Source organism: Ursus maritimus, unplaced genomic scaffold, assembly GCF_017311325.1.
Source record: "Ursus maritimus isolate PB19 unplaced genomic scaffold, ASM1731132v1 scaffold_23, whole genome shotgun sequence".
Taxonomy (NCBI): Eukaryota; Metazoa; Chordata; class Mammalia; order Carnivora; family Ursidae; genus Ursus; species Ursus maritimus.
Window position 1 is genome coordinate 20941539 of NW_024424786.1, and position 16901 is coordinate 20958439.

Below are 16901 nucleotides of genomic sequence, written 5' to 3' on the forward strand. Positions count from 1 at the left end.
TGTGTATATGTCAGAACACTTTTTTGAGGACAGAAGTCATAACTTATATCAGATTTTCAAAGGGCCATGTAACTCAAAATGGCTTTTAAAAATCTCAACTGGTATAGATGTTTATCCCGATATCTTTGCTATTCTTCTTCCACAGGGAAACATTCTGGACTCAAGTCCTACTTGAGAGTCAAATGGGAGATTTCAAATGGCAAAATATCATTGACTATCCTTTCTTTAATTTGAATAGAGTCCAGAATTTCTCTAACTTGGGCAGTTTTGTTTCTGTTCTAGAAACCCATTCCAAATTAGAATTACAAGTGACAGAAGGTGATAGATGGAGACTTGACAGAGCTTTATCTGATTTCAACATTTTGAACACACACCCTTTGCAAGGTTCCTGCTCAAGCAGAAAGCTTGACTTGAAGTTAATGAGTGTGGGTGGAGCCTTGAAATGCCAGTTGTCATCAGAGGCTCCCGGCAGGAAGTGATAGGCTCGAAAGATACAAGCAAGCGCCTCTGAAGAGGCTCCAAAAACAAATGGATGAAAGCAACTTCATAAAATATTGCATCAGACCTTCAGTCCATGGCTGGGTCACCTCATCAAGTAAATATAAAAATCTCTTTTCCTTCACAGGTGGTTAAATTCCTACTTGATTTTGCTCTGAGCCTATGTTGTGAACAGTCAGCTCATCTTTTAGGGTTTCCGTATGAAGAATGAGTGGCTCTCAATTGATTCCCGTACAGAATTTGCATTTCTCATGTTGTTCTAAGATTCCAAGAGACTTCAGGAGACTGGAAAGATCAAACCAGGCCTCGGTCTTTCTTTTCTAATCTTCGCTCTATACTAGAGACAGACATTATATATACGTAGAGCTGAGAATAAAGGTTTGTAGAAAGATCTCACTAAATGATATTTTCATAATTCATCCAGTTCCTTCAACTGTGCACTCAAACAGCCACGCAGCGGTTCAGGGGCAAAATCATTGGATGTGGTCCTGGTTTGGTAACTCACAGCCTAAGACTCAGGATCACACAGCAGCAGCAACAACAGGTAAACTGCTATGTCTTCTGCTTATCCATTGTCCTGAATGCCGAGTTTTTCAGCATCAAGGAGAAGGGCATCCACGATCGTGTCGAAGTTTCGCACAGAAGTCTCGTCTCCATCCTTAGGGAATTGAGATCTGGTACCATTTCATTTATGAGAGGCTTATGGATCTGGGGATACAACTGGATACTCCTCTGAGTTCTACTTGTTTTCCTTTTGGCATCATGTGAATAGAATCAGAATTAGTTTTCCTTCAGGAGCTTCAGTTAGGAGATTCATTCAGAACAGAGCCTCTTGAAAGAAGTCTGTTAGAAAATGCATATTCCTACTTTCTGCTGGTCTGATTATGGCAGTCAATAATAATAGAGGGAAATACTGACTTATGGTTGGAAAGTGTAGGCCCTGTGTACTTGTTTGGACATCTCAATCCTCAGCTGTAGAATGGAGGAGTGACCTGTTGTTTTCCATGAGAATCTAGGCTGCCTGGATGTTTGATGATTAACTCTAAATCCCTGCAGAGTATTCTGGACTGAGAGCTTATGTGGGAAGAGATTCTAGGTCTATAACAATGGAGATTACAAGCATATCTTCATTGTTGGTGGAAGATATGGCCATATTTCAAAATAATTGGGCATTCTTTCTGCAGAAGGAGAGTAATAAAAATGGTCCTGAACACTTGCTTAGTCAAAGTGTATTTTGTTTTAGCAAGTATTCATGTAAGGAAAATAGTGCTGATGTTATGTTGTGATTTCATATCATGGTGATAAAGGTCATGCTGGAGGGGGGACGCAGAATGAAGAATATGCTATTTTTAAATGTTAAATGTTTACAGTGTTTATCTTCATAGAACAAACATTGTGGGAAAATGTCTTCTTGTCAATGCTTCATCTTGGGCCATTTCTGGGCTTTCTTGATAGCTGAAAAAAAGGAATCTAAATCACCTTACTTTTGTATTTGGGGATTTAATGATGGTTTCAGCCTCTTTGCTTCAACTTTTTTTCAGTTTTTTTATCCAAGAATATTTAATATTCTTCTGGTGCACATTATGGTGGCAGAAATGGCGGTCTTGGGAAGTTTTCAAACCAGGACCCTTACTTCTCATCTTATGAGTGAGATCCTTGGGTCACTTCATTTCTGTCCATCTTTTCTGATTGATTACCTTCTTTTAAAAAATGGACTCAAAATGACCTGTTCTGCTTTGCAAAATATGGTGTTGATTTAAAAAAATGACCATGGGCAAAATGGCTGGAGGATCTGGACACTGAATGGGAAAAGGTGAAAGGCACCTTTTTCCATCTTCCCCTTTATGTGGCATTCTTCTGTGTGTTAGGGATTGCTGGGATTACGTGTCTGGGATTGCTGGCAGAAATATCATACCCTAAATTCTTGGAGAATGATATTGGTTGGCCAAGATAGCGTGTGTAGAACATGAAGGGCTAGGACTTGTTTTCAGAATCATAGACTCTCAGATTTGGAGACGATCTTCAATAGCCTAGCTCCATCAACGCTTCTAATCATTTGATCTACACGATTCTCCTGCTAGGTGATCTTTCTGATGGTGAGGAACACAATACTTTATGAAGAAGTTCATTGTTGGATAGTCCAGATTATAACCTTTTAAAGTCAACATTTGGGAGGATATTTGTCCCCCTTGCAATGATCACCACCGGCCCTGGTTTGGCCTTTTGGGAGCACAGACAAAAATTGAATCCCTCTTCTACATTATAGTTTTTCAAAATTCAAAGACTGCTGGCATACTCTCTGTCATTCGGCCTTTCTGACTCCAGACAAAGCAAGTTCCATCCAGCACAGTTTTCTCCTCTTTAAGATGAGAATCATGAACCAGATGATATTTAAGGTCTTTCCATTTCTGACATTCTATGACCTGCAGTGTGGGCCTCGAAAGTAAATGGAACTTCTGCACTTTTTCTGTTTCTTCCCGCCATCTATATGAAGTATAGATGGCTCTCGTGAGTGGTAAAAGAAGCATATACAGTTCTGTTTCTTAGGGACTGATAATTAACCTTTCAACCATCAATTCAATTATGGTTACAACAGCTTTGATGAGCTCTAATGGTACAACTCCCAAAACAGCAACCAAGAGGCGAGAAGCCCAGGATTGGCTTTCATGGTGGTTTCAACCATTAGAGTCCAAGAATCATCTTCACACAACAACGATAATGGCTGGTAAATGAGTTATTATTATCTCATTTCATAAGATCTCTTGACAGTTTTCAATAGTTCATTGACCTCAGAGATACTAAGTCTGAAGTCCATTCTGGTTTCACAAATGTTTTTGATGACTTTCAGAGGATCATGAGCTCGGACACCCATATGTTTGATTTGATAGCATGAATAAGCAGATTTCTTCTTTCTATTCTATAGAGTTAATATAGGCCCGGAGGAGGCTTAATAAGAGCACCGTGAAAGGGGGCAAATCTTTCTTGATGACAGAACAATATTTTGGCTCTGATATTCCAAAGTGACAAAAGTCATTAAAAATTCTTGACTTTCCATGAGAAAATAAAATAGCATAGCTAGAGCCAGAAAAATATAGAAACTCTCCATCAGTGGAACTATTCTTGGGGCAGCCACCGATAGTAAGAAAAAACAAATGGTCGCTCCAAAAGATAACATGACTCTCATTCAAAGCATAGGAAACCCCTTTTCAGAAAAGAGACACTTTCTAGAGCAACCACTGAGAAGAGGTAGAGGGTCTCCATTTTCTTTCCTCTGATGTGTCCAGAAGGGAAAACGCGAGAATTTCTCAAAATCTTGGCTCCAATCCACTTTAGTTGACCCTTCTGGTTGACTAAGAAATGCCAGGCCTGATTTCTCTGTGAATCGACTAACTTTGCCGTGGCTGGCTGCTGCACTGTTGTGGGGATGGACGTTCGCCTTGTGTTCAGAGCTATGGTGATGTGATGCTGGAGAAAGTCAGCGAATGAATTAACAAATCGTGAATACAATTATGGGGTTTTAAAAATGGTGGACATGCGTTTAGATTCTGAAAGTTTTCTGAGGGTGGCTGACCAAACGAATAGGCACGTGTGAAACGTTTCCATTCAATTCTTGACACCCTCCCTTTAATAGCACATGCTTGATAAGTTAATAATCTGAAAGCATGGGGGGGAGTGTTATTTTCTTCTGTTTCTTTAGTGGGATTAAGTCTGTATTTATTCTTTTAACTTCTTTAAAGAGATGGTTATGTTGTAAAGGTCACAGCCAATTGTTTTTAGATCTATGCGTTAGCTTCGGAGACCAGAATATAAGAATCTGGGGGTACACAAGTCAGATATCTCACTCTTTTCTTATAATGTTGGGAATTCCATTCTACATTCTGTGCCTGATTTTCTTCCTTTGTCAAATGTGTTGCTTGGCATCCAGTTCAGCCACTAACATAAGTCACCACAACAGGTATGGATTCAAATATCATCTCAGCAGGCTGGGAACCAACTGAAGAAAATGAAGATGAAAGAGAAAGACACCCCAGTTATTCTGGATCAGGCATTGATGATGACGAAGATTTTATCTCCAGCACCAGTAAGAATAATCAATTACAGTAGAACCATTTATGCAAGGCTTACTGATTAATCTGAGTGATGCCCCATACTGTCTACCTTGGGAAATAGTTAATGTGGAAAATGAGCATAAACCTATGACCGATCACACTCTAGTTATACGTTGGTGAGATTAGGAAGGAAGAAAAATGCCTTAAAAAAAATGGAAGCCAAAACGTATTTGGAGGAGAAATGGGGAAAATATATCTTCTAAGACTCCTAATGCCTTAGGTCCTTCCTGTTTTGTTTACTTATGTGGTCTGCTGCTGCCGATTCTCCTTGAATTATTGAGCTTTGTCAGAGAATGGCCTAGTAAAACATTACAACAAGTATTTATTGTGTACCCACTGTGCTTGGTGCTGGGAACACGAAGATGAAAAAAGCCAGAGCTCTTGCCTTTAAACTCTGGTTTATTGAAGTGGTCGATTGTGAGTGGGAGGATATTCATTAAAAGCTGTAGCTGATTCCACATCGAAGACTTAGATGGCCCTAGAAAGGCTTTAAAGTTGGGTATCAGTATTCAAGAACCATCATAATCAAAGCTTGGTTGAAACCAAGGAAACAAATCTAGTTTTAACAAACGAATAGGGCACCAATATAACAGAAAGACATTGAAGAGAAGGACGAATGTCAGCTGAGCTTTAATTAAAGCAGTGCCAATTATTAAAAACAAATAGTGAAGACACTGCAAAATAGTATCCAAATTTGTGACAGTTATAAAACTTTTTGAGAACAGAGATGCAAATCGAGCTGAAAAACCTCCTTTAAAGAAACATGCAAAGGTCAGGCTAATATTTAGCCAGATGCCCAGGTTTCCTAGACATATGTGTAATGAACTGAGATTTTGCTGAACAGAGATGAGTATTCCGAACCTGACTCCCCCATATCACTCCGTCACTCCTGTCCTTAGTGAAGGTGGACTTTGGCAGTGTGACTGGACTCTCTCAGGTCACTGAAGTTCTGACTGTCCTACTGAAACCCAAGAGGACTGTCCCCAAATGGACAGCACCAGGAAGGGAGGAGTCCAAAAATATAGCTTGGGCTTTGAGGCATCTGAGTATATGGCGTGGATGCCACAAATACTCACGATGGACTAGACGCTTTATATCTAAGCTGTAATGGCTATTCTTTAGCCCGGACATCTCTGCAGAGCTTGGTCTATAAAACAAGGAAACTCTTTTTAATAACTTCAGAAAGAAAACCAAATAACCAAAAACACAGGAGTTTTACTACCAAACTGTCTTCTGGGTTCGGGATGTGGCCCCCTCTTCCAGGTGGGGCCATCAGTAAAGATGTGGTCTTGATACCTGAGAAACTCAGCTTTCTTGGGTGGCAACCCAGACAGATCAACCTGACGAATTGAGTGTGTGATCAAGCTCCCGGGGGAAAACGTCCCTTGGTATTTTTCATCTCTGTGGCCTCTTTTCCAATTTCGGTTCACTTTCCTGCTCGGGACCTGTGCACGTAATTGGGCAGGATGCCTTCTTTCTTCTGTACGGGTAATGACACCTGCGGCTTTTTCATGCTTATTGAGAATGTGGATAATGATTCTAAACCTGACTTGCTTCACTTGTGACATAGAGCTGATAGTATCACCGTTCTGAAAAGAATTTTTTATTAGTTGGGTATCAAAATTAAGTTCAAAAGAATTAAGCTGGGTTTGTGCATAATATTTTCACAAAAGCAACCGATCCTAATTTCGTCATGATCCTTCTATCAGGTGCGTCTCCTGCTCCAGCTCTATCATTCTGGGTGACAGTGTCAAGCCTCTGGTGGACGTATGCCTTTTACCTTTTTTCAGGGAGCTGCCGTAATGGTGGTTGGTTACCTATGGTGCTTTTCTACTGAATGTACGAATCTTGTTTTTCTCTCATTGGCTCTGAAGGGCTTGCTCATGAAATGCTTTGTATTTGATGAGAATACCGCGGTGTTTGCTAAACATTCAGAAATGTACAGCTCAATCATTTGGCTCTTATAGGTAGATGTTCTTTCTTAGAATCATCTGTAGGAAATCCGTGGCTGTTCAGGTATGCCTTTCCCCACCAAAACTAATGAAATAAATAAAGCGATCGTATCATCCTGGTATAATTTTCAGGTACCTACCTCTTCAGCCTGAGGATCTTCCTGTAGTACCCTTGCTGGTGATACCAATGCCTTGGGCTTTCAAGCACGCAGGACCTTTGCAGACTGCGTGGATGGGCAAAACTCTGATGTTCTTGGTTCTCCTCGGTGGAGGGCTGGTGTTTCCAAAGCTGTCCTTCCTTCTGCTGCAGCTCCTTTGGCTACTTTCTCCAGAAAATCTCATGTTCTGACCCCAGCGTACTCTGTGACAGAACGCAGAGGACACTGAGGTGCTGAACAATATGGCTGAATCAAGCTGAAGTCCCCTCTCTGCTGTCCCTCCATTTCCGCTCAACCATCTGTACGAGCTGGTATATAGATGATTCACGGTGTAGACCAAGGAAGGGAGAGATGTGCTGAACAAGTGGCGAAGGCTCAGGAGCTAACATCTTCCTAATTGCTTCGATCGTCATTGTCACAGCTCCAGCGACACCACGGCTTTTTAACCACCCAACACAGAACCAGGGTTGGACTTCGCAGAGCCCCGGCGAATCGAATCCAGGAGTATTGCTTCAGACTACTACAAGGATGACTGGTAATGGGTTATGCATACTTCATTAAAGATTTTTTCCCCCCTCAAAGTCTATGATGCCACAAAGGTCAGTCGTCAGGACATGGTGGGACATGTAGTTCGTGCCTCATCACAAATTCTTGACTTTCATGAGGATACTCAGCTGGACCTAGGAGTCATTTATCAGCCGTACCATCTGGGCACAAGATACTGTATGTTGATTTATTATAAAAATGGACACACTGGGATGGTTTATGGTGCTGCCCTTGACAAAGGGATTATAGTAGTACAACAGCTAATGGTTAAGAATTGCCCGCCCATTGATTTTTCTCTTGGGAGAGATGAGAGGAGTCATTCAAAAGTATTGAGCGTGGATGTTCAGAGGTCCAATTTAGGCAGGGCACTGTTAAGTAGCGTGCATTTTAATGGAAGAATACAACACCAAAGGTTGGTTGGTAAAAAGTCACAGTGTCTATAACCATCATCATGGCAGATGGGGACCGAAGTGGCACCAGCGCTAATGGCGAGGACCGGCCCCCCGAACCGCACTCTCCTGTCATTCACCATAAGCACGATGATGAAGAGGAGGCCGAGCACCCCGCAAGCACAAGTAAGGAAGCTGGTGGTCAGCAGCGCTGGTGTCCAGGACTTAGTGAAGTTCCTCCAAAGAATAGGGAAGACTTTGTTCTAGACGTTAGCCACCTCTTCTATTTCTATACAGTCATTTCTTTCATCCACGGAGCGTGCAAAGCTGCCAAATCTACACACCAGTTTTAGAAATTGGGAGAAAAACGCTAACTGGTCAGGTTGCCCCAAAAGCGAAAATGGTGGGAAGGTTAAATTTTTTTAAAAGATCTGAGCTATGTTTTTTGTGTCTGTTAGAGATTCCTTGAGGTTCCATTTGGGTGATTTGTGTGTGTTTATGGAAACGTGTGAGGAAGAGGGTATCTTTTGGTGCTGAGCAGTGGGGTCCGGAAAGAGAGTTTGACAAGTGCGACGATCTTTGGAATCCTTCTCTTCTGTGAAGATCTCTGATGAATCCAGTTTCTCTTTTTTTATATTCTGTTCCTCACTGCCTTGTAGAAAAGCACCCCATGTACTCTTGGGAGGAAGGTCAGTAGCTCGTAGAGACTGTATTTGAATTTCTGGGACTGTTCTTTTTCTGTTTTTAAGCCCAGGGTAACTTGGGGAAGGCTTTGATGCTGTTATTTCTACATGCCAACATCTCAGGTTTCCCAAAACAATCTCGAGTCTTACTACTGGTCTGTGAGGTTAGAACAAAAAACAGTAAGAATTTTCATCTCGCTCTCGATGATATGACTATCAGGTTTGGAATAAAAGAAGCTTTCATTTAGGAGAACAGCTTGTAGCATCTTTAAAGCTACGGTTCAACTATCATTCTCTTAGCCTTGGATACTCCTAAAGCAAGAATGTTAAGAAGCAGCCACTTAGAAACCAAAGGGAGAAGCCAGAGTTTGAGGGATATCTTCAGACAACAAAAGAAACATTTCAGACATCACCTAGGACATAGGTTTTAAGTCCTGGGCGTGGTACTGAACACGCCCAACAGCCCTGCCTCTCACTACTTACCCCAGTAGATTTTCTTTTTGTGTGAGGATTATGGGCTGAGCGAACCAGTGTCTTCTGATAGAAGAAGGAGATAAGAAGCAGAAGTCTCTTCAGAATGGGATTCCGTACCAATTCCATTTGGAACCTAAGAGTATATCCTAGAATTTAATTAGACAGTTTGTACTTAAAAAGGAGACAGCTACGTGAGAGGCTTGGAATTAAGAAGCCCATTGTCAGAAGGTGGTGGGGTGTGGGGAGGGGACATCATTCCTGGAGGATAGTTGAAAAGCCAGATATAACAGAACCTCACAGAGGAAAAGAGAAAGCAGTAACCACTACAGGAATTCTCTTATCAGTACTTGCAAAACATAAAGAGATAGTGGTTGGTGACCTCTGGGCTTTATCAAAGAACATTACAACTTCTAGAAGAGAGTCAACCTTCCTATTTTACAACAGAAATCCGATACTTTGCTAATCCATATGTTGAAAACAGCAGGGGTTACTGGGTGTTTAAAAGATTGCTACGTTTATAAAGATAGTGGTAGTGTAGTGTGTGTGTGTGTGTGTGTGTGTGTGTGTGTGCACATGCATTTCTGTCTTTTTTCCCCTTTCTTTTCTAAAACATTTTGAATAGGCAGTTTATGTTTGGGTTCACTTCCCCCTTTTTTTGTAATTAAGCTCATGGTTTTTCTAACTTCATTATTTGTCAGGACGTAGTGATTTAGTCAGTGGGAGGTAAAACTGAAGATATGGGACTTCTTTTCCCTTCCTCTGGATAACCAGTTAACCCCAGGAATGTTTTGGCCGATGCAAGGGTAAAATGAGGACACAAGACTTATTTTTTAAAGATTTTTCTTATTATCAAGTCACACATATCATTTTCTAAGATTATGAAACACAACCAGTCTTACCAGTTACAAAAAATACTTTGGCTTGGCAAGTTTATAGGCTCTTATTTTCTTGTCAAACTAAAAATTTGCTAGTAGTTGCTATAAATGAAAATGACAGCAGCTTTCTGATTTTTCCCAAAGGCACCCTGATACAATTTTTTTCCATTCATTTTATTCTTTTTAAAACTGGATAATTACAACAATGAGGGATTGAAATTTTTAGCTTGTCACACATTGCTATTGTTTATATAATGCCAAACACTGGCTGGAATGGCTTTCTTCCATTGACTTAATTTTGTTAAAAAGTAATTTTGGCAATTTTAGATGCCACGTAGGCATAACCTCGTAATGCGCCAGTCATTGTCAATATCTTTCATGCTGGGCAGATCCACTGATGGTGCATGTCCAGTGCATGTGATCGTGGGTTATGAGACCACCATGTGAGAAGGCCTCCCACCACGCTGATTTTGTCGTCAATTGGTATATAAGATAGTCCTCCCCCCTCCAAATCACTGCAGCAAAGAGGTTAGTTCTTTGAACACACAGTTCTCTCAGACAAGGATATATGAGGCCATAGAGTATGGTAAACTTAGAATCATACTAGGAATCCATAGAGTGTGGTCTAGTCCTAATTTTGTGCCATTCTGGCTATAAGATTTTGAGCAAAACTACTTTGGGTACCAGTTTTCCTATCTGGAAAATTGAAGGATTGGGCCATTGATTTCTAATATCTCTTTCAGAATATCAGTGATCTCTTTTCTTGCTGATTTCCTTTTCTACCTTTTCTCCCATGTGTATACGGCCTTAATGTATTAAGATATGTGTTGGTAAGGAAGTTGAACAATAATGGCTCATAATTGACATTCTTCTCACAGCTCAGGCAATCCCTAGTAGTACAATGGAAGAAACAGCTACCCAGAAAGAGCAATGGGTGGAGAATGGATGGCCTGGGGAATATCCCCAATCACCAAAAGAAGACTCTCATTCAACAGCAGGGACAACTGGTAATGGATTGTTTAACAAGCAAGCTTGGGTGGGAGCTTCCTCTTGGGTTAAATCTTGAGCATTGAGGACACTGAACAGAAAGACATTGAAGGAATTGTCACAAGATGTTCAAATCCCTTAATGACTTATGATATAGTCAACACAGAGCCAACCCTTAGATGCTCATAGCAAGTCACCAAAACAGGCACGGATATAGATAGCATAGGAAGAAGACGCAGAGAACATATCTCTTGCGTATTGTCACTTTCAGGTCTAGTTTTGGGGCATTTCCCCTGGTGAGATCGTAACAGAGACTCTGATCTGACCAAGTACTTCGTCTTGTCTTGTAAAGGAATCTACAACATGGCTTTATGAAATACTGGGCACGTTAGAAAACATTGGGTCCGAATCCTGATGTTGGAAGAAATGGAGCCAGATAGTTAGAAAAATACCTCTCTGGTGTCATTTAGCACTTTGGTCATGTCTCTTTGGAGAGTTCTCTTTGAATGCACAGTGCTTTTTTTCTTACATTTACAAAAACACACTTTCGCTTTTCCTGAGTTGTGGGATTGTGGAAATTGGACGCGAGTCCTGCCATCATCTCTGAGTGATGCCAGATAGCTTGGCTCTGCAAGCCGCTGTGCATGATTCTTTTGTCTGTGTGGCAGAAACACGGAAATGCATTCTGTCTTGTAAAAGAAGGTGAATTCCGTGTTCTGCTTGGTAGCAGAGTAGTGCCCTGTTTCCATTTGCAATATAGAAGGTAATGCGACTGTCCTTCCGGGGCGGGCAGCTTCTGACCGCAAACCTGGCGTAGCAGTGGATTCAGGGACTGGCTCTGTGGTGCGGTTGGTGCTAAGGGGCTGCTGTTGGACTCTTCTCTACCTGTGTATCTCCACTGGCTCAGAATGAAGCAAAAGCACGGGCTGAATTCTTATATGTCACTTGAGCCGTGAATCCCACTGTTAGAAGGTAATGCTTCTAATGGATTCCATTCATGCTTTTGAGATGAATGGCATTTATTGCAGGTTTATCTTGTGGGAAGCCCGATTCCTTCTCTAAGTCACTGCCAGCCTAATGTGCATTTCATTGGGATGTGGTTGTCTCGGAATGACACCATGTGCTTAGACACTTCTTCCGTTAGGGGATGGTGGTCACGTGGCATGTGGTTCAAGAACCACTTCTTCATCTTCACGTGATGACTATAACTCGCCCTCTGTTCACGCAGGAGTCGTTACTGCTTTTGTGGCCTCTGGTTCACACGCTGACTGCTAAGTAAATGAGCATGAACAAACCCATACCTTCTAAAACCTTCTCTGTTTATACAACTTCTTGGCCCTCTATGCCAGGAAGATGCTTTCATTGTCTTGTCTAGAGAATAAAGTCTTTTTAAAAATATCAGCCTATGTATCCCTGGCCAGATGCCAACTAACGCTTTGACACTTGCTCGAACTACATGGTCACAACAGCCACAGCCCAAGACGGCCATCCAGATCAAAGGACGACAACGCAGAGGCAAGAGGACAGCTCCTGGACTTATTTCTTTGACCCAATCTCACATCCAGTGGAACGAGGTCATCAAACAGAAAGATGGATGGGTAATAGCCTCTGAGCTTTTTTCTATATCATGTTTTTGAAAGCCACCAAATGGCTATTTACCTAGAAATGTGCCCTTGGTTTTAGACCAGTCTGCTTCCTAAGGAACGTGAAGTTTCTTTAAAAATTAGTTTTCTAGGTAGGGATGATACATACATTCATCTGAATACGAAATCCTGAGCAGACACTGAAGAATTCAGCCAGAGGGTTCAAGAAGAATTGGTCCTAAGATGGTGGGGGTGGAAGTTATTTTCTCTGAAGAAGGAGCAGTCTCAAGATTTCTTTTCCATCTACTTTTAAGTACGGGGCTTTAGAAAGAGTAAGTGATGACTGAATTCAGGGACTATTTTCATTGTAGACCCAAAGATGTAACTTGTCTTTAGTAGAGAAATCTTAGAGGTCAAAAATTGGTGCACACTCATTTCAAACAAGTAACTAAAAAGCTCAGAAAACATTATTCACTCTTGCCACATTTAGAGAGAAATACAGTACCCAGTGACTGAGGATTTGGACCACTCTTGGCCCTCAATAAAGGTTTGCAAATTGAATTAATGGACAACTTTTATACAGGATGGAATCCCTGCTTTCTTAAATATCATTCTTATTTACCTAAAAGCAATTAAAAACAGCAATGAAAGAGAGAGTAAAAAAGATACTAGCTGTAGTTCTGCAAGAATGGAGGATTGTGATTTTATCTGACCAATTTTTATATTCAAAGGAATTCTTTCTTTATCAGAACAGATGACAGCTTTCCTGAGACACTCTGTAGGCGCTGGCAGCAGGTGGTGTCATCCCTCTTCTCAGTCTTTACTAAGCTGAAGAAGCCATGCTCCTTACTATACCCATGAATTGAGTTACTCAAGTTTTTTTTAAATTATTCGACAAGATGTCTTGATCGCAGAAATGTCACTTTCCAAAAAGGAAGATAAACCAAAAGAGTCAATAGAGGGGATGTGAATTTCAGTCATAGCATTGAATACATTATCTGGATAGAAACTGCCAAGGGTATGCATCACATAGACTGTATCGAAATGGGTTTCTAAGAGCACAATGATGATATCTTTTGATATTGAATTCAACAAAATTATCTCCAAGATGAATCCCAGTTTCTATGGCCTCATTTCTTTAAAATATCCTATGCCTTACCCCAATATTAATGATTAGATATCCCTTAAGCTACAATTGTATTAAATATCTTCTGTTTCCCTCTGGCGTCATCTGGACCTGATTCAGTCTGTCCGGATGCAGCAGTGGGGGTGAACTTTGAGCTAGACAGCCAGCTACCGCGATGGTGCTCTTGGATTGTTTGGCCACTGTTTCACTCAGGACTTGTAGTTCCAGCAGCAATGATTCATGATAATGACTAGAAACAGCACGTTTAAATGTTTCAGTGACATTTCTGTATCACTCAACACTGTACATGTTAAATCCCAGAGACACCGCAGGCCTGTGTTTAAGGGAAGAATGGTTCACTGACCTCTACTGCTTATTTCTTGCCCCTGAATACTTCCCGTGACTTCCATGTAGGTCGTATTGGATGATAATTTTATGTGTTATATGCACGTTCACTTCATGAAGCAGAAAGGACCAAAAGAGAGAAGAGGGCTGTGAAAAAAACAAAAACAAAAAACAAACAAAAACAAAACTCTTTGCCAAGTGAGGGAGATGTGAAAAAATGGTGTCTGAAGCAGGACGATTTATCTTCTCCCCGTGACGCAGATCACATGTGTCTATGAGGGAGGCAATGTGTATGGCACGGGACAAGTCACACATGGGCTATGTTTCTGACTTTCTGCAAGGCTTGAGAAGCACCTCATGTGCTCATGTATTGTCCTGCCAGACTCAGCAAAAATAAACAAAATGGCACCTTTCATACACTTAGCCTTTAAATGAAAGCCAGGTCCTTCTTGTGGTACTTTTTGAAGAAGTCATACTTTGTTCCACTTCTGGAGACACGAATCAGTATGTACTTCTTTTCCTCTTGTCCAGGTTTGGGTATGAAAATAGTTTGTCTAGAGACCATAAATCACCCTCAGGGAGCGGCTTAGTAAATCAAGCATTAACACTGATTTGATTCCTTCAGATATGGACTCCAGCCATAGTACAACACGTCAGCCTTCTGCAGACCCACACACACATTTGGTGGAAGAGTTGGACAGGACAGGACCTCTTTCAGTGACAACTCGTAAGGACATAACAGCCCTTTTACTGGCCCGCCGTCCTGCTTCAGCTCTTGCTCATGCTGGCCCGGAGGCAGAGCTCGGTGGTAGAATGGCGCCCTTAGTGCTACGTGGCTCGGCTCAAGCATGGAGTATAAATGGGTCTTCATTGTCTATATTTTCTTGGTGGGTTCTTTAAATCTGGTTTTGCCTTCATTCTTGGTGATTTCCAGAGGCAATGACTTTATGTTCAGGAAAATAAAAAGGTTGTGGGATTCCACCCAACCTGATTTTCCTTCCCTAAGTTGTTAGGTGAGTGAAACCCAAGACCATGGTGAAGACAGTGGTTTCTCTATATTTTATCCATCTCCTTTTGCTTCCCATCTTTCCTCCAATCAAGGCAGAAGAGGAGTAGGGTTGCTTTCGTGGTTATGAAAAGAGATTTTGGGGCCAGATAATCACAGAGAATGGGAAGATCACAGCAGCCCACAGAAGAGGGGCAAAACATGCTGTTGACCATTAACGAAGGTGCCAGGGCCAGGGAACAAAAGAGGAACATTTGCTGATATCTCTTCCTATTACTAAACATCTGGGAGAATCCATGCTAAACTGTTAGTAGGCTTCATGGCCACTGTATGGACAGGGCTATCCTAGAGATCAGCCTGAAGTCATTCGCAATTTCTTGACAGAATATGAAAGAATTAAGAGGCTTCATTTCACTTCTTGCTCCACATACTGGGCAGAGTCTTTCATGTGAGCCCAAGCATGTGTTGATCACCAAGAATGTATGTAGCACGGTGTTAAGCATCAAAGGAGATGGAGAGAAGCCTGAGAAGGTCCCGTCCAATGGAGGGTCTTGTGTTTCCACTTCACGTCCCTGCTGACTCTTATTCTGAAACTGGAATTGGGATTTGGTGAATGTCTTTCTCCTGGTTGTTGTGTTTTCCTGGTGGTGGACTTGGCTTACGGATGTGCTTTATGGAATGCTTGCACCTGTAACTCAGAGGTCAGGACCTTTCTTAGAAGAACACAAAAGAAATCAAATCAAAACAGTCAAAGTGATTTCAGATATGGGCAGCGGTTCAACGCCAAATTGGTATGTGTCAGTGAGGGCCCTGTGTTTGCCCAGGCAAGCGTTTCCTGAGGCTTCGGTACAGTGAAGAGAATCCTCATTCACAGACAAGATCAAAAACCTCATAATAGAGTAAAATGGTAACTTTAATTTGCTATTCTTTAGAAGGGACTTAAGATTTCTTTGTGTAAATTTGATCTGAGTTACTTGAGCAGGTTATTTTAGATTCTAGAGCTGTTTCCTCTTTTGTCGTGAGAAGTGTGCTCCCTGCTATCCCGGTATTCATTTCCCTACAGTTGCACTTCTTGACCCACAGCTGGGTGCTCTTGATCGTGTCTAGGAGCCCCCGAATTCAAACATTCCCTTTTCCCTGTCTCTGTGCTCCCTGGTTTACCTAAGGGACCAGAAGAAGTGCTGCAATGGGGCCAGGATGAACCAGGATGGAGCAAGTTTTGGCTCAGGCTTCACCTTGGCACTTTACCTTTGTTGATTGTACTGAAAAAGAGGTTCTTAGGAGCCCAGGAGGGCCAGGAGGCCAAAACAGAATTCTGGTGTGCATTTCTATCAATCAGAGCAGCATGGTACCCACACACTTCGGTGTTCTAGGCACCCAGCTGTCTGACATCACCACAGCTAGAACCTCCCTGTCAGCGGATAACAGAGGATTTGTTTCATGGTTCCACATTAATGCTGGGTTCCTCCCTCATTGAAACAGAGCAGAGTCCTACTCAGACCTTCCCTACATCACATGGAGGCTTGGAAGAAGATAAAGACCACCTGATGACTTCTACCCCAACATCTAGCAGTAAGGATTGTAGAGCCCAGCTGGCTTCCGCTCTTGATAAAGAGCCGTAAATTATGGCCGCTCTGCAGGGTCTGTGCTGGAGGCCCAGGAATGGGCTGCCTTTATGCTGTTACTTCTGATCAGAAGGTGCGGCTGGTGGTGGTTCTTTGATTTTTCTGCTCTGTGGGCCTCTTTGAAGCTATTGTCGATTAAGTGCAAACTGTATTTCTTAATCTGAAAGGTCAGGTTTCTTAAGCTCTGGAGTTAGTAGCGTGGTTTCAAAATCGCTTATAGATGATTTATAATTGGTGCAAAGGTCTGAATTCTATCACCCTCTGTTCTCCTTTCACCAACATATTATTTTGCCATTCATCTTCTGGACGTGCATCCGTGGCGCTGGTGACTAAGAAGCAGTGCCCTTATGGCAAAGGAAAGAGTAATGAAAGCCTCACGGCTTTGAAACCTGGCATTTACAGTTCCATTTGCGGGCAGCATAATTTTACTTTTCAGTTCAATGATGTGTTTTCTCCATTTCATCAAAGGCGGGTCCAATTGAGTAAGAGCTCAAGATTATCTAGCACCTGAGCTGACTTCAAGGTCCCCGCCGTGGTGGCATAAA

General features: G+C 41.9%; 1 protein-coding gene across 12 annotated transcripts in view; it reads left to right on the forward strand.

The window, feature by feature from the left end:
* The window catches only part of CD44 (CD44 molecule (Indian blood group)), an 85324-nt gene that overhangs the window by 51067 nt on the left and 17356 nt on the right, over positions 1 to 16901 (forward strand). For 2 of the 12 annotated variants that reach the window (XM_008686807.2, XM_008686811.2), the window contains exons 6-9: positions 7139 to 7252; positions 7722 to 7838; positions 10563 to 10691; positions 12141 to 12269. The exons of 1 other annotated variant lie outside the window; for it this stretch is intronic. In XM_008686807.2, the coding sequence (XP_008685029.1) occupies positions 7139 to 7252; positions 7722 to 7838; positions 10563 to 10691; positions 12141 to 12269 (489 nt within the window). Of the gene's footprint in view, positions 1 to 7138; positions 7253 to 7721; positions 7839 to 10562; positions 10692 to 12140; positions 12270 to 14350; positions 14453 to 16213; positions 16304 to 16901 lie in introns of all 12 variants that reach the window. 9 more of the 12 variants (XM_008686809.2, XM_040638946.1, XM_008686804.2 and 6 more) reach the window with 8 other exon arrangements.